Below are 15,023 nucleotides of genomic sequence, written 5' to 3'. Positions count from 1 at the left end.
GGGGCAGGCCGGGCGGGTCTGCAGGAGGCTGTCCTTTCTCTCGGGGCTTGGCTCGGGGGAGGGGGCGGGGAAGGAGGGTGTGTGTGTGTGTGTGTGTGTGTGACTGGTGGGCAGTGTGTCCAGAAACCTCCCTCGGCAGAGCTGGCCTGGGGAGCCGGTGCCTGTGGGCGCCCTGTGTGGGGTGGGGTGCGGGGCGCCCTCGTGGAAAACAGAGGCACAGCTCTGCCCTCTCTCTGGCGGCCTCTCCCCTCTGCCTCTTACTGAGCTTGTTGGGGAAAAACATCCCAGTTTTTGGAGTGAACTGACCGTGGCTTGTGAGTCAGCCCTGCTGAGGGCGCCGGGGTGGAGGTTCGGGAAGGCGGTGTATTTTGCTGTGCTCCAATATCTAAGGCTTTAAATGATGTTTTTTTAAATGCAAAATGGAAACTGCAAACCATAGTGATCAAAAGGTACAGAGTTTTAATGCTAAACACTTGATTGTTTTTTCTCAGTGCACTAGAGAATTTAGCACAAGAAACAGTTCTTCATTCGTTCCCTGCTCTACCCCCGCCCCCACCTCCAAAAACACTGTTCAGTAGTGAAGAAATCATAACAGTATTGTCGCTGTATGGATCCCAGTCCCGAGGAAAAGATTTGCCCCCTAGAGTGAGAAATGGACGCTCTGCTGAAATCGGTAACATGTGCAGGTTGGACCTGCAAGGCGGCTGCGGGAACAGCACCCCCGGCAGCCGGGCTCGGACTGTCCTGAGTGACTTGGAATCAGCTCTTGCAGCGCTTCAGAGCGAGGAGGGGTCTGGAAGGCGCCTGTGTCTTGTGCAAACAAGGCTCAGCACACTCACTGAAGTCATGCGCGGATGCGCAGTAAAACAAAACCCCGCTGTGCTCGTCCCCAAGCGGAGGCTGAGGCCTGGGACAGATTGGCTCTGGAGTACAACTCGGAGCACGTGCCACCCGGAAGGCCTGATTTATCTTTAAAAAAAAAAAATTTATTGATTTTTTAGAGAGGAAGGGAGAGGGATAGAGAGTTAGAAACATCGATGGGAGAGAAACATCCATCAGCTGCCTCCTGCACACCCCCGACTGGGGATGTGCCCACAACCAAGGTACATGCCCTTGACGGGAATCGAACCTGGGACCCCTGGGTCCGCTGGCTGATGCCCTATCCACTGAGCCCAACTGGTCAGGGCTGATTTATCTTTTAATTCCAAGAGACGTGAGATCCAAAATAAACATACTCAATGAAATAATAGAAATGACTGATTTTTAAATGATTAACTTTGGGGGTGATTCGGAAAGAAGATGAGATTTCATTTAGCATGGTTATTATTTAAAAAAAACATCAAGAAAAAACCTACTAAATTGAAAGAAACCCAGTATGACTCAATTTGTGATGAATTCCATTAGAATGAGTAGGACTGGAGGCCTCCTGGGATGGCCACTGGGGGGGGCGGATGGACAGAGAGCTTTGGAGTGCAGACGGGTTCCAGTTCCCAGGCCTTGCCTCTTAACTGGCTCAGTCAACAGCAAACTGAAGAGTCCACAGGTCTCAGCACCCCTGAGAGCAGATTATCTTAGTGCTTGGATCCCTAAAACCTAAAGTGGCTGTAATAGTGCCCACCCCACAGGATCGCTAAGGGAATTTGAAGTAATAAACGGGAAATGCAAGGGTTACTGGCATTGCCAATAGTAAGGTTGCAGATGAAGTCATTTTTAGATTGCGTCCAAGTTAATTTAGTAGGAGGCAAGTGGCACTCGTATGAATGTGGACATGCTAATGTCTCTAGTAATACTTTTGTTGGGACCAGATTGCACGCGGCCCCCTGCTTGGGAAGCACTTTCATGTATGTTGCAGAGAAGTTTGCTTGTCGTGTACATTTAAGTGTCGTAGTTCTCATGAAGTCATATTTGGAACCAGCTTTAGAGCTATGTGGGTTTTTCTCCTTCCTCACTCTTGATTGGAAAAAAACATTGGGGGGGGTGAGGGTCCCATCCCTTGGTCCAGAAATTCCGGCTTACTGAACCCACCCCAGACTGCTGATTATAAGTGAAATTGTTAATATGACTTTAAGCAGACCCGTGGAATTTTGTGAGTAGCACAGAATTTGAGTTAGTTGGCAGGCATCTTGTTGAGTAAGCAGCAGTGAATGTGAAAGGTCACGGGCCCTTAATGTGGAATTAATTTGATGGCCTCCAAAACAGTGACTTGTTCATGCTGAGGACCCGTGGACCCTTCAGTTTGCTGTTGACTGGGTTTGCTTTTATTTATTTGACCAAGTCAGTTTCCTGTGACTAGCTGCAGTCTGCTTCTCATTGTTTCCTAAGAGTCAGCTAAGAAAATGTGGGAAAATTTGCCATGTTTTCTTGAATAAACTGTTTGATTCCTTTCTTAAATCTGACGCATGGGCACAGGAGCGGCTTTCACAGTTTTGTAAAGCTGGGAAGTGACATAGAATGACAGTGGGGGTCTCCTGGGCTCTTCTGTGTGAGGACCCGGGATGCTGTGGGCAGAGAGTAAAAAAGTGCATATGTCGTTCGTTGTGATGAGTTTTAAAGTGAAAATACTCAGGTAATAGGGGCGGGGCTGGATGAGCCCTAGATTCCTTCTTGGCCATGAGACTTTACATCAGTTCCTGATCTTCCACGCTGTTACCTGTGCTTGGGTAAAGTCCCCTCTATCGATGGCAATAAACACTCTTGGTCAAATGTCAGTTAACCTCAGAACTGATATATTTACTGAGCGATTTTGTTAATGAATAGGACAATTGCAAATAGCCTAAGACTGCAAATAAAGAATAATGTACAATGGAGTTACTGTGAGCTCAAAATGATAATATAGGATAGACTATTTGGAAAATCCATTAAAGAGAAGGTAAAACCTTAAGGGTATTAAGAAAGATGGATGTACCATGAGCTAAATAAAGCCAAACAAAATGTTTTTAGAAGAAAAAAAATAAAAAAAGATGGATGGGACTTGGGTTATTGGACATGACAAGGGCTGTCGAGCTGGGATAAATTTAAAAAAACAATACCGAAATGGTGGTGGGTATGAATTTTGGGGGTATTAAGTACTCTCCATTAGAGGGAACACGTTTGTGTTGGAGAGAGTGGAAGGTAATTTTGAGTTCTATGTTGAAGTTAGACTGTTGATTCTTCAGCAGATGGGCATGCTGGGAAGTCGTGGTTAGGGAAGCATTATGTCAATGAGTTACTAGATTTTGTGAAGAGCTCTTTGAATGATCTTAACTCTGAATTGAAAGAAATTTTAAAATATTAAGAGTGATGAATGTAATTGTTTTGGCTATAGCTTTGCAACAACGTGTAAACCATTGGTCAGCATACTAGAGCAAGTTAACTAATATTGAATTTCAAATTGTGTGCTCATTTATAATATCAGATAACTTTCAATTGCAGATTTAGTACCTCAAAACAGACTCTCATGTGGATTCCAGATTCCTTTTTTTCCAGGTATTTCATATAATTCTTCATTACTGTTCTTAATATACTTAGTATTTATCAAAATAGTAAGAATATTCTGTTAATATTTTTTTCTCAAAAATTCTTAACTTTTAAAATAGAATTTTTTTTGTTTTTTGTTTGAATAAAGTTTCCTTCTTAACTGCAAAAAAAAGACAAATAATTTTTTGTTTTTATTTTGCTGTGGAGATAAGATGGCTCATTTATATTGATCATTAACATTTGATAAAGAATTAGGACATTTATTCATACTGAGATTTTAAAAACTAACTAGCTTATTGCTGTGACTTCTAGCTTGCTGAGCGGGAGAATTTCAACACTTCGAGATGAAACTGGTGCTGTAAGTATAATGTGCAGTGTATCCAAATTAGATTAATGCTTATGTTTGATCCTTATTATATAGTGGCTCTTAGAAAGCTAACATTTTAATAACCATTAAATGAAAGTGAGATATATCTACCTAAAGTTTATTATTTTTTGTCACGCTTAGAGTGTTTCTATATGTATAGAACTCTAAATAGTAAATACTACATATAGCAATTCAATGTTCATGATTAGAGAGATTGTAGGATATGAGTTTGCATTGTCAATAGAGTAATTTTAATCAGTATTTAAAACTTTAACAGTAAATAGATTAATGTAAATACTAAAATATTTTGATATTGAATTAGAATGGTGTAAATTGTAAATAGTAAAGTTCTACTATTTTTTTATTTTGGAAAATAACCTTATGAATTTGTACAGCAACAGTGGAATGAGGGAAGTAAAGAACTATTATGTTTCAGTACAAAAGGAGTCAGTTTATGCATTAAAAAAGCAGTTAGACTGTACAGCAGCATGTACAGTACATGTCTCCTGGAAGCAGAAGGGCTTTCTGTTTGGAGGCAGCAGTGTGGCACAGGTGTCCGTCTGCTTTGGTGATATTTGCAGGTGAAATAATGCAGAAAAAGCAGGCTTGCCTGTTTGAGGTTATAAGAAAGACATCAGTAATAAGATCTCCACAAATCTGCTGTATTTCTTCAACTTCTGATTGGTTCTAATAAGAAAAGCAAAAATGTATGAAGGTAGAAGAACTTCATTCATTGATATGCATAATTGACCATGGGAAAAAGAGTTTTGTTACCATTCCCCTAATTAACTTACATAAGCTTTAAAAGATGTTCAGTTTTATGGTTAGAGCTTTTGTAATTGATTCAAGAGTGTTGGTACATATTCCTGTGAAAAGTTATCATTTATGTATTTCATACAAGTACATTATTTTGGTGATGCCCATGTAAGTCGCAAGTTATGTAAGTCACCATCACTGTCACCAGCAATTAATAATATACGAAAGTATTATTTATGTATACTATTTTCAAAGCATTCATTGGATTCTAGAATATTTCAGATAAAAATGTTCCCTCCAGTGTTAATTTTACCAAAAATCTCAAAGTAAATGAGAGAACTGACTTATTAGAGACCATTTTCCTACATATTAAAATGCATCAATCAGCAATAGCTTTTGTGGAGGAGGACAGACACTGCCACCTCAAATGTATTCCAGGGAAGTACAGTACTTCGGTAATTCAGTCTTTGTTCCTTAAGTTAGACTACACACATCAAAGTTGGAAGTTGCAGTTACACTTGGAGCATCATTTCAGATGTTTATTAAAACAGTTCATTATTTGCAGATATTTATTGATAGAGATCCGGCAGCATTCGCACCCATTTTAAATTTTCTTCGGACAAAAGAATTAGACTTAAGGTAAGAAGTGCATCCTTTTACAACCTTATTGATGGATTTTTGGGGTATATTTTATGAAGGTAAAGTTTTGTTCTTACATTATTTCGTTTGAAAGTTTTCTCAGAACTAAACTCTCGCAGGTGGAGGCCTCCACCATCCCTGCCTCCAGCCGGCGCTAGCAGCCTCCTGGCCAGTTCCCCCCACTTCATTCTTGCGTCCCTACCATGTATTTCCCACAGTGTCTTCTAAAAAAACAAATCTGATCTGGTTACCACTCTCCTGAAAATGTCTGTTATGTTACTGGGTTCATGGCTAAGGATTTCGGTATTTTACACTGTTTCTTAAGGCTCTCTCTAATCTGACCCTTGCTTAATTTCTCTTGCTTTAACACTTGCAACCTTTTCATCCTGACTTCTTCCCTGATCTCTGCCATATCCACCTAATACAGGTAGTCATAGCAATTGTTACACTTTCTCTGGAGTCTGTCTTCCATTAGACTTACATTCCAAAAAGGCAAGCACTGCTCACTATATATCCCAGGATCTAGTTGTATTAGATGTGTAGTTAGAAGTTTAGAGGTTCAGTATGTGGGGGAGAGGGAGACTGTGGATAAATGAAGGATCACTTAAACGATTTTAACCTTGCCAGGGTCAGGATTCTTACTAGGGAGCTACAATTTCATTTGTATTGTATTGTTCTTTTGTTTCCTAAATTCTTAGTGAGTATTCAGTAAGAATTCTATATAATAAAGAGGTAATATGCAAATTTACCCTCACACCCTCACAAGATGGCTGCCTACAGCCAGGCCGGCAGGGAGGTTAGTGAGGAATGACCAAACGACTGAACAGCAGGCTGCATTTGTTCTTACATTATTTCGTTTGAAAGTTTTCTCAGAACTAAACTCTCGCAGGTGGAGGCCTCCACCATCCCTGCCTCCAGCCGGCGCTAGCAGCCTCCTGGCCAGTTCCCCCCACTTCATTCTTGCGTCCCTACCATGTATTTCCCACAGTGTCTTCTAAAAAAACAAATCTGATCTGGTTAACACACTCCTGAAAATGTCTGTTATATGTTACGGGGTTCGTGGCGAAGGATTTCGGTATTTTATGCTGTTTCTTAAGGCTCTCTCTAATCTGACCCCTGCTTAATTTTCTTGCTTTAACACTTGCAACCTTTTCATCCTGATTTCTTCCCTGGTCTCTGCCGTATCCACCTAATAAAGGTAGTCATAGCAATTGTTACACTTTCTCTGGAGTCTGTCTTCCATTAGACTTACATTCCAAAAAGGCAAGCACTGCTCACTATATATCCCAGGATCTAGTTGTATTAGATGTGTAGTTAGAAGTTCAGAGGTTCAGTACGTGGGAGAGAGGGAGATTGTGGATAAATGAAGGATCATTGAAACTATTTTAACCTTGCCAGGGTCTGGATTCTTACCAGGAAGCTACGATTTCATTTGTATTGTACTGTTCTCTTATTTCCTAAATTCTTAGTGAACGTTCAGTAAGAATGTATTAACATTTTATAGTTACAGCTTTTAAAATCCCAGCTGTGTCCTTGAGCTGCTTCTTTATAATATTATCTAACTTTGCTTACGTTCACTAGAATATGAGCTCCTTGAAGGCAAGGACTGCTCTCTGTCTGGTTGGCTCCTGCTGTGTTCCCAGTGTTAAGACGGTGCCTACAGTAGCTGCTCAGTAAATATTTATGGAATGAATAAAAGAGATTGTTGGGTCTGTTTGGCGTTGGATGGAAGTGGGAAGAATATTATATTACTAAGTACTTATTTCTTTATAACAGTAAAATTATTTTGACCCATAGCATTTGATGGATTAAAGAAGCCTAACCTTACTGCTAGTCAGTGTCCTTGTGACTACTCCACAACCAGATAACCCATAAGAGACAGAATTGGTTTAAATATCTGTATTACCAACTGCCTTCCTGTAAATTACTGGCTTTTTTTATTTTCATACTACTGTACTGTAACATCTTCATCAGGTTGGCCTTTTTCCCCCCTACTTTCTATTTTGCTTTTTTTTTGTTTGTTTGTTTCTGATGAGGTCATTTATCTGACTTTATTCATTCAATGGGTATTTATTGCATAATAGTTATGTACAAGTGCTGTGCTAGACGTTGTGCAAGGTACACAAAAATAGATTCAAAATAGATCCTGCCTAGGGAGCTGACAGTATAATCGGGGAGGTTATTAAATATGCATAGAAATGATTGTCATAAAAAGTTAGTCCATTAATGCCATATAAGAATGATGCAGTACTTGATGATTTACTTGTACTAGCCCTGTAAAGCCCTGATTTCTCAGTTAGTCGCCCATTTCATCTGTATGTGAATGGTTTTAAAGTAAGAGAATGTTTTTGTTGGTGTGCAGTTTTTTTTTATTTAGACTTTTTCAAATGGTTAAGGATATTGGAAGAAAGGAAGTTTTAAAGTTTCACACTAAGCACCTACGACTTTTCCTTTTGCTTCAGATGCTAATCCCAGTTGCACTGATGGAGGACTCATGTCCTTTGTTTCTTTGTAGGGGAGTGAGTATTAACGTTCTCAGGCACGAAGCCGAGTTTTACGGAATCACTCCGTTAGGTATGTGTTCTGATGTTCCTACTTACGGTTTGACCCTTTGTGCACAAAACTGCCCCAATACAATGTGTCCTATGCCAGGTCCTAGTTTGGGATGGACGAGGTCAGTGTGGGTTTTCATGGCAAGAAGATGTTAGCAGCTGGTTTAACTTACACCTGCTCCTGTTCCCCTGTGTGCTCTCACTGGAGAGCGTGGCAGCGGAGAGCTGCTTCTCTGGTGCGCCCATCTGACAGGTGTGTCTGGCGTTTTCAGTGAGAAGGCTCCTGCTGTGCGAAGAGCTGGAGCGCTCGTCCTGCGGCAGCGTCCTCTTCCACGGCTACCTGCCCCCACCAGGTACTGGCACTGTGCTCAGTCCTTCTAAGTGCTTGTTCTCATGAAGCAGGTATATTTACACTCAGATGTGAATGGGGAGAAAGAAGACCTATTCTTTGATTCTTTCTGACCTATGAACCTACTAGGAATGGTGAGAACTTTGTGATAGAAGTTAAGTCAGCACACGTTGGCAGGTACATGCCAGAGTGTGTTGGTACCGGCCAGCAGGCTTGTGAGCTAGAAGATCTCTGTGGCCACCACTCAGCTCTCTGTGCACACTGCAGAGAAGGAGGGGACGTGACCGCTCTGTACAACTTCACTTACATAAACAGCCACCGGGGCCTGGGCCCTCCTCTGCCCACCGGATGCTACATCACTGGCAGTCGGTCTCCTGTTAGAGCCCAGGAGGTCTGCACAGGTGTGTCTGGTGCAAGACGGGCAGGTGTGCTGCACGGCACCTCCACCCACTTCAGGTAGAAGAGTTCTGCCTTCCCGTGGCCAGAGCAGGGTTCATCCAGTCGGGCTCTCCTGCCGAATGGAGACGACGAACGTCTGGGGCGGTTCAGCTCTCGAGCAGCTTGAATAGTGCATGGGACCTAAGACCTAGTCACTGCAGTGGAGACACTGGCGTGGACTGAACTAGTGATGGATTTCACTGCCCTAGAGCTGGTAGAAGTGGAGTGTAATATGATAAAGCTTAATCTCATTTCTGTACACCATCTGCTGAAAGTTTTATTTATTATTTTTATGGAGATTAGATTGCGAGTGTAATATGATAAAGCTTAATCTCATTTCTGTACATCATCTGCTGAAAGTTTTATTTATTTTTTCATTTTTTTTTATGGTGATTGGATTGTAATACATTGCTGTATTGGAAGATATATGTTGACTATAGTGAACTGCATGTTTTCATGTCTGGTATGCGAAATTTTAAATTGTTTCAGGTGAACTTAGAAATAAATGATCTTACTTCCTTTTGTAGGTATTCCTAGTCGTAAAATAAACAACACAACTAGGTCCTCGGCCGATTCTAGGAGTGGACTGAACTCTGTGGAAGGTGAGGCTCGGGGAGGTGGTGCCCAGCCCGCCCTCTCCGCCTCTGGCGAGGAGCCTGCCAGGCTAGGTAAGGGTGATGACGCACATAGAGACAATGCATATGCTTAGCTCTAGCTGATATTGAGGATTTATAAAGATGTACTTTTAGCCTCACCTCGCTTTTTAATTCAGATTTATCATTTATATCTTAAACTGTAATTTAGCATGTAATTTTTGTATAAAAAGTATGTAAGTCCTGTTTGCTCTAAGTCTGAAGTGCAGAGGTTGACAGACTTTTTATGTGAAGGGCCAGATAGTAAATATCTCGGGCTTCGTGGGCTACCGGGCTCTGTTGGAGCCGCAGCTCTGCCGTGGCGGCGTGGAGCAGCCACAGACGATGTGTAAACACGCGTGCACGGCTGTGCTCCAGCAAAACTGTCAGGACAGGCAGAGGACTGGGGCTGGGGGAGGCCTGTGCTGTAGATAAAATATTTCCTTTTCTAAATCGGCAGGATTTCCTGTGGACCCACGCAAGGTGCTGATCGTGGCTGGCCACCACAACTGGATCGTGGCTGCCTACGCCCACTTCGCTGTCTGCTACAGGTACCATGCAGGTCCTCATGGCTGATGTTGCTTTTAATTTGGGGGGTAGTTTCAGTGATTGTGATTTTATATGCGTAGATTGAAGAGCTGTTTCTTCCAGCCATCAAATTTTCTCTATTCTCACTTCTGTATCTCTGTTAGATTTAGTTTGCTTTTATTTTCATAGCTAAGTTGGTCAGTACTGCTGGTGGCCTTATATGTCTTAGATCTTTCCCAGACAGTATGAAGTTACTCTTTGCTTATTAGATATCTAGCTTCTGAGCCACTTAACTATTTTGGTAACCGACTCGGAGGGATTATGACCCGAGCCTCTTGCTTTCCTGTCTTGCAGTGTTTCAGTCTCTTGTGCTTCGAGTAACGAGGGGTAAGGCTCCACATTAGTCATGACAAACACGCGGTTGGGAGGGAGGTGGTGACACAGGACAGGCGTGGGCAGAAGCGATGTCTTTTAATGGGTGCGGTGAGTGAGACTTTCAGAGGGAGTTTGGCTTTTACTAATTCTTTCTCAGAAAGTGAAAGGAGTGAGGAAGAATGTAGACCAGTGGATTTTATTTTTAATTGGAGAAAGATGGGTTTTTAGTTCAAAATCACGATTGCAATGAGAAATGATGATGACAGAGAATGGTATAGAAGCACAAAATGGTTGGGAAATAGTAGCTTAGACCAGCGGTCGCCAACCGGGGGTCCGTGAGGTCCGAAAGGTTGGCAACCGCTGGCTTAGACTATGATACCATTTAATCTAATTGCTGAAAACTCAAAGAAAATGTATTTTGTCACTATTATGTTTGAGAGGAAATAGCCACAATAGATTAAAAATATTTAGAATGTCTTCTACAGATTACAGATATATTTTAAAGAATCCTTGATGTATTTTTTTTTAAATCTCAGTTTATGGTAGGTTTGCCATATGTGGTTAAAAAAAAAAAGCCTTTTATATCAGTAACCTCCACCTTTTATTTCATTGCAGTAGAGGTTCAGTGGAAACTCCATTTTGAGAGCATTGTGTATATTTTTCATTTTAATTGAATAATATGGAAGTGATTTTGTAGATTTCCTTTGGGAGGGATGACTTTTATGGGAAGCAAGAATGATTAAAAAGAAAAGAATTGAATTTGGGGGAGTGTTATTTGAACGTGTTGGCACACAGATCTGACTTGCGCAGACCATTTCATTTGTGGAGTGGCATGTGCATCTCTGTGTTGATGAGGGTTCCAGGAGAGCTGTGAACGGGCGTGCCGAGTGCCATCTGCATTGCACAACAGCGCTACAGACGCCTGCCAGACGGACATGTGCTGTTGCGCAGTCAGTCCCTGAGTGACAGCTGGGAGGAGGGTGCAGCGGCATTTCCTGCTCTTTAATTTTGACCGTAACCTTTCTGTGCCTTCACGAGTGTCAGTGATGTCAGAGCTCAGGCAGAGAGCGACAGAGGGAAAGAACCGAGGGCCCCATGGAGTTCTTAACTTACTCAGCACAGTGGCAATAAGTTTTCCAAAAGAAGAAACTCAAATTATTTTAAGAGGGTAATTTTTCCTGCAAGTTGTTTTCCCACTGCTTCATATACCAACTAGAGGCCCAGTGCCTGAAATTCGTGCACGGGTGAGGTGTCCCTCAGCCCGGCCTGCATCCTCTCCAATCTGGGAGCCTGCCTGATTGCCCCCTAACCACTCCCCTGCCAGCCTGATTTACGCCTAACTGCTCCTCTGCCAGCCCGATCACCCACAACTGCCCTCCCTCGCTGAAACCCTCCTCCACTGGGACCTGTCTCCGCGCAAGGCCATCTTGTGGTGACTTTGCGTGCAAGGGCGCGAGGACCACCTAGGCTTTTATTGGTATAGATTAATTCAAACCTTAAAAGAAATGGAAGTGCACAGTGTACCCTGGATAGTCTCCACCTGGCTCACTCGTTTCCTAAGTTGCTAGGCTTCACTCCTGCTTCTTTCTCGCTGGGTTTAGAGCAGTTCCTTGCACTAATGCAGAGGAGTTCTTTAACTCGCCCCCTTGGAACTTCACATCGCACTTGAGACTTGAGAGTTTTAGTCTTTGTGGGATTTACTTCTTGTATGTGGTGTGAGATTTAGGAATCTATTTTCCTCCCAGTGGGTAGGTACTTATGTTTTAATTGTTACAGAAATCATCCTTTCACTCTTAAACATGAACGCTTTTATTTTGCTACACACACACACAATCTAATTTTAGACTCTTATGATCTTCTTACATGTTGTCTCTTCCCATACAATGTAGGTCAGTGTGTTACAATAAGCTTCAAAACTCGTGGGCCTGGTTCCCTCATGTGTTTCTGTGAGACCTTCCGTGGAAGGTAGCCACACTCCTTGCATAGAATCCTGGTGCCAGGTATTGGCTCACCGGAGCAGGAGGCAGGTGGGCACCAGGATAGCAGCACTCACTCCGTAGTATTTTATATTTTAAATTCTGCATTACCTCTGTGGAAAGGGATAGAGCAAATATGTCTTTCTTCTTTGTACTTAATTTTTTAACTTACAAATTAAAGTAAATTTACACATTGGATTAAGTTCTGTGGTTGTTATAATCGTTTTCAAATATGCTATCTTGATACTTCTACTTTTTTTTTTTGCCTTCTCCTTATTTTGTAATACCCTAATTTCTGTAGAGGAAAAAGGACTTGGAGATATGAACCCCAAAGACTAGATTGCATATACAGGGTGTCCCCCAAAAATGTATACACACTTTAACAGCTGATAGCTCAGTTGATGTTTCTTTCTTTTCAGATTTAACCCATTGGAATTAATAATGGTATTCAAAGTGTGTATACATTTTTGGGGACACCCTGTAGTGTTATTATTTCTGTTCCTGATGATCACAACATCCCATCACTCACGTCATTGCTTCACTTCTGCCTCTCCTCACTGAACAGTTAGTCCCTCAGAACATCAACATTTGATTTCTCAATGTGTGTCAGTTTTCAGAGTTTGTTAGATAATTGCTTCCATTTGTTTATCTTAACACATGAATCCCATCTGGTGGCTGAATAGGGTAATTACAGATCATTCAATGCTTGGGAAAATTTGATATATTTCTCTCTTGCTTTGAAGTTAATTAAGGCAATCTTAATTCCTGAAATTAATAAGGATCATTTTTTTGTCTAAGTTATAGTTGTGTTATTTTAGCATACATTTAAAAAATGTTTTTGTTGATTTTAGAAAGAGGAAGGGAGAGGGGTAGAGAGACAGAACATCAATAATGAGTGCATCATTGATCAGCTGCCTCCTGCACACCCCCTACTGGGGATCGAGCCCCCAACCCGGGCATGTGTCCTGACCAGGAATCAAACAGGTGACCTCCTGGTTCATGGGTCATGGCTCAACCAATGTACCACACCGGCCGGGCTAGCATACATTTTAAAACAAAGATGGAACTGGAGTGATTTCATTTGGGTCCTTCGGACTGTCATATATAAGTACCTGAGGTTGACCTTTGGACAAATGTGTTAGTTTGTACATAAAGGAACATTATTTTTTTCTTTATGTTTTGTTTATTCCTTTTAGCTGAGGCAAAGAGAAGCTTTATAGTTTAGTTTCATCTATTTAGTGTAATTTTGAAGATAGGTAGGTATTCTGTAGTTACAGTCAGGTCGCCCTTTGCCACGATAGCACAACTGCGCAGGGTCTAGATGTGGGAAGGCTTGTCGTACAACCACATGGAGTACGTGTTTGAAAGACTTACGATGTGGGGAAATTATTAAAAATTTACAGGTGTGTTATCAGAAATTAAATATTAAAGAAGGCATTAAATATATTTGGTCAACTACAGATCTGAATCCTGGTAAGCCTTTATGTACGGGGAATTAATAGGCCTCTTTTTCGCTTAGAATGAAACCTTTCAAGTCCAGTCCTCAGAAGGGTTTCCAAGCCTCGGGTTTCCTGCGTTTGCTGGTGCCGAGGTGTTGGAGTGATGTCATACCGCTCGCTCCTTCTCCCAGGTGCCTGGGGGGACTGTCCTCTCAGGTCAGGAAAGCAATAGGTTGAGGGTGTGTGGTCTCAGTTACTAATAATAACTGAAAGGGGTAATAATGATCCTAAAATTCTGATTTTTGTTGGCCATAAATAATGATAGAAGCACTTTTTTGTGGAGAAAAATGGAAGGTTCAGCTTAAGTTGGTAATGCCTTTTTTTTTTTTTTTTTTTTTTGAGGGCTTTCCTAAATTATTCTTGGCAGAAATATAGAACTCTAATCTCTTTGTGAGTGGTTTAGATTTTGTATGTATGTAAGTATAAGCATTTCAGGACTGCTTTCCTGGATTTTAGGTGGTAGACACCAGCAACGTTTTGTATTTAACATAAAGGCAGGGGGTGCGCTGCACTGTCTGCTGAGTTGCCGCGAGTCACCTGTGCCCGTTCTCACTTGACAGAATCAAAGAGTCCTCCGGGTGGCAGCAGGTGTTCACAAGCCCGTATTTGGACTGGACAGTTGAACGAGTAGCTCTGAATGCGAAGGTGGTCGGAGGTCCCCATGGAGACAAAGACAAAATGGTTGCCGTGGCCTCGGAGAGTAGCATCATCCTGTGGAGCGTCCAGGATGGAGGAAGCGGAACGGAAATCGGTGGGAAAAGCTTTGTGTCTGCTGCATTTTGCTGGTATCTGTGATATTCTGAAGCTTAGCGGGATTGCCCGTAAATAGCAAAGCTAATTGGTGGTAACAGGACCGCTCAGTGGGAGAGAAATCATCTTTAAGGAGGGGAAAAAGTGATGTTTTAGTAGGAAGACAGTCTTTGCACCACTTTACTGCACCCGAAACCTAGCGCAGAAGAATTTAAGGACCAGTACAAGTCAGTGCTGCTGCTTTGCCGCGTGCCAAGCGCCTGCTGTTGAGCCAGCGTGCTCTGCACCCGCAGTGCAAATGTCAGCAGGTGCTCTAGCACAGAGCATGTCCACACCACGAGCTGTGGCCAAACATTCACATCAAAGCTCTTCAGTGACCGGTCGGTGCTGGTACCGAAGAATAGAAGCAGAGCACCCGGCCAGCCCCAGCCCTGTGCTCAGCTGTTCGCAGGAAAACAGTGCACATCTGCAGACGACATGTGGTCCCCGTGGAGTCTCTGACTCAGAGGCTCACTGCGTCTCTCTGTGGCCGTGCTGGGCTCCTGGCGGCCTCTTCGTCCGCTGAGCCGCCTGTCCAGTTGTTCCTTTCCCAGCAGGCGTGGGCATTCAGTAGCCAGTAGATGCCATCACGTGACCTGCGAGATGCTTCCTGCCTGTTTCACTTCCAGGATAAAAGTCCCGCAGACATTTCTGGCTTTTAAAGAGT

General features: G+C 42.5%; 1 protein-coding gene across 2 annotated transcripts in view; it reads left to right on the top strand.

The window, feature by feature from the left end:
- KCTD3 (potassium channel tetramerization domain containing 3) overlaps positions 1-15,023 on the top strand; it is a 35,766-nt gene that overhangs the window by 1,420 nt on the left and 19,323 nt on the right. For both annotated transcript variants that reach the window (XM_014528058.1, XM_014528057.1), the window contains exons 2-9: positions 3,412-3,465; positions 3,769-3,814; positions 5,145-5,218; positions 7,734-7,792; positions 8,043-8,123; positions 9,085-9,225; positions 9,650-9,740; positions 14,128-14,318. In XM_014528058.1, coding sequence (XP_014383544.1) covers positions 3,412-3,465; positions 3,769-3,814; positions 5,145-5,218; positions 7,734-7,792; positions 8,043-8,123; positions 9,085-9,225; positions 9,650-9,740; positions 14,128-14,318 — 737 coding nt within the window. The remainder of the gene's footprint in view (positions 1-3,411; positions 3,466-3,768; positions 3,815-5,144; positions 5,219-7,733; positions 7,793-8,042; positions 8,124-9,084; positions 9,226-9,649; positions 9,741-14,127; positions 14,319-15,023) is intronic.

Source organism: Myotis brandtii, unplaced genomic scaffold (assembly GCF_000412655.1).
Source record: "Myotis brandtii unplaced genomic scaffold, ASM41265v1 scaffold612, whole genome shotgun sequence".
Taxonomy (NCBI): Eukaryota; Metazoa; Chordata; class Mammalia; order Chiroptera; family Vespertilionidae; genus Myotis; species Myotis brandtii.
The sequence above is the reverse complement of the archived record's forward strand: the minus strand, read 5'-3'. Positions and strand labels throughout refer to the sequence as shown.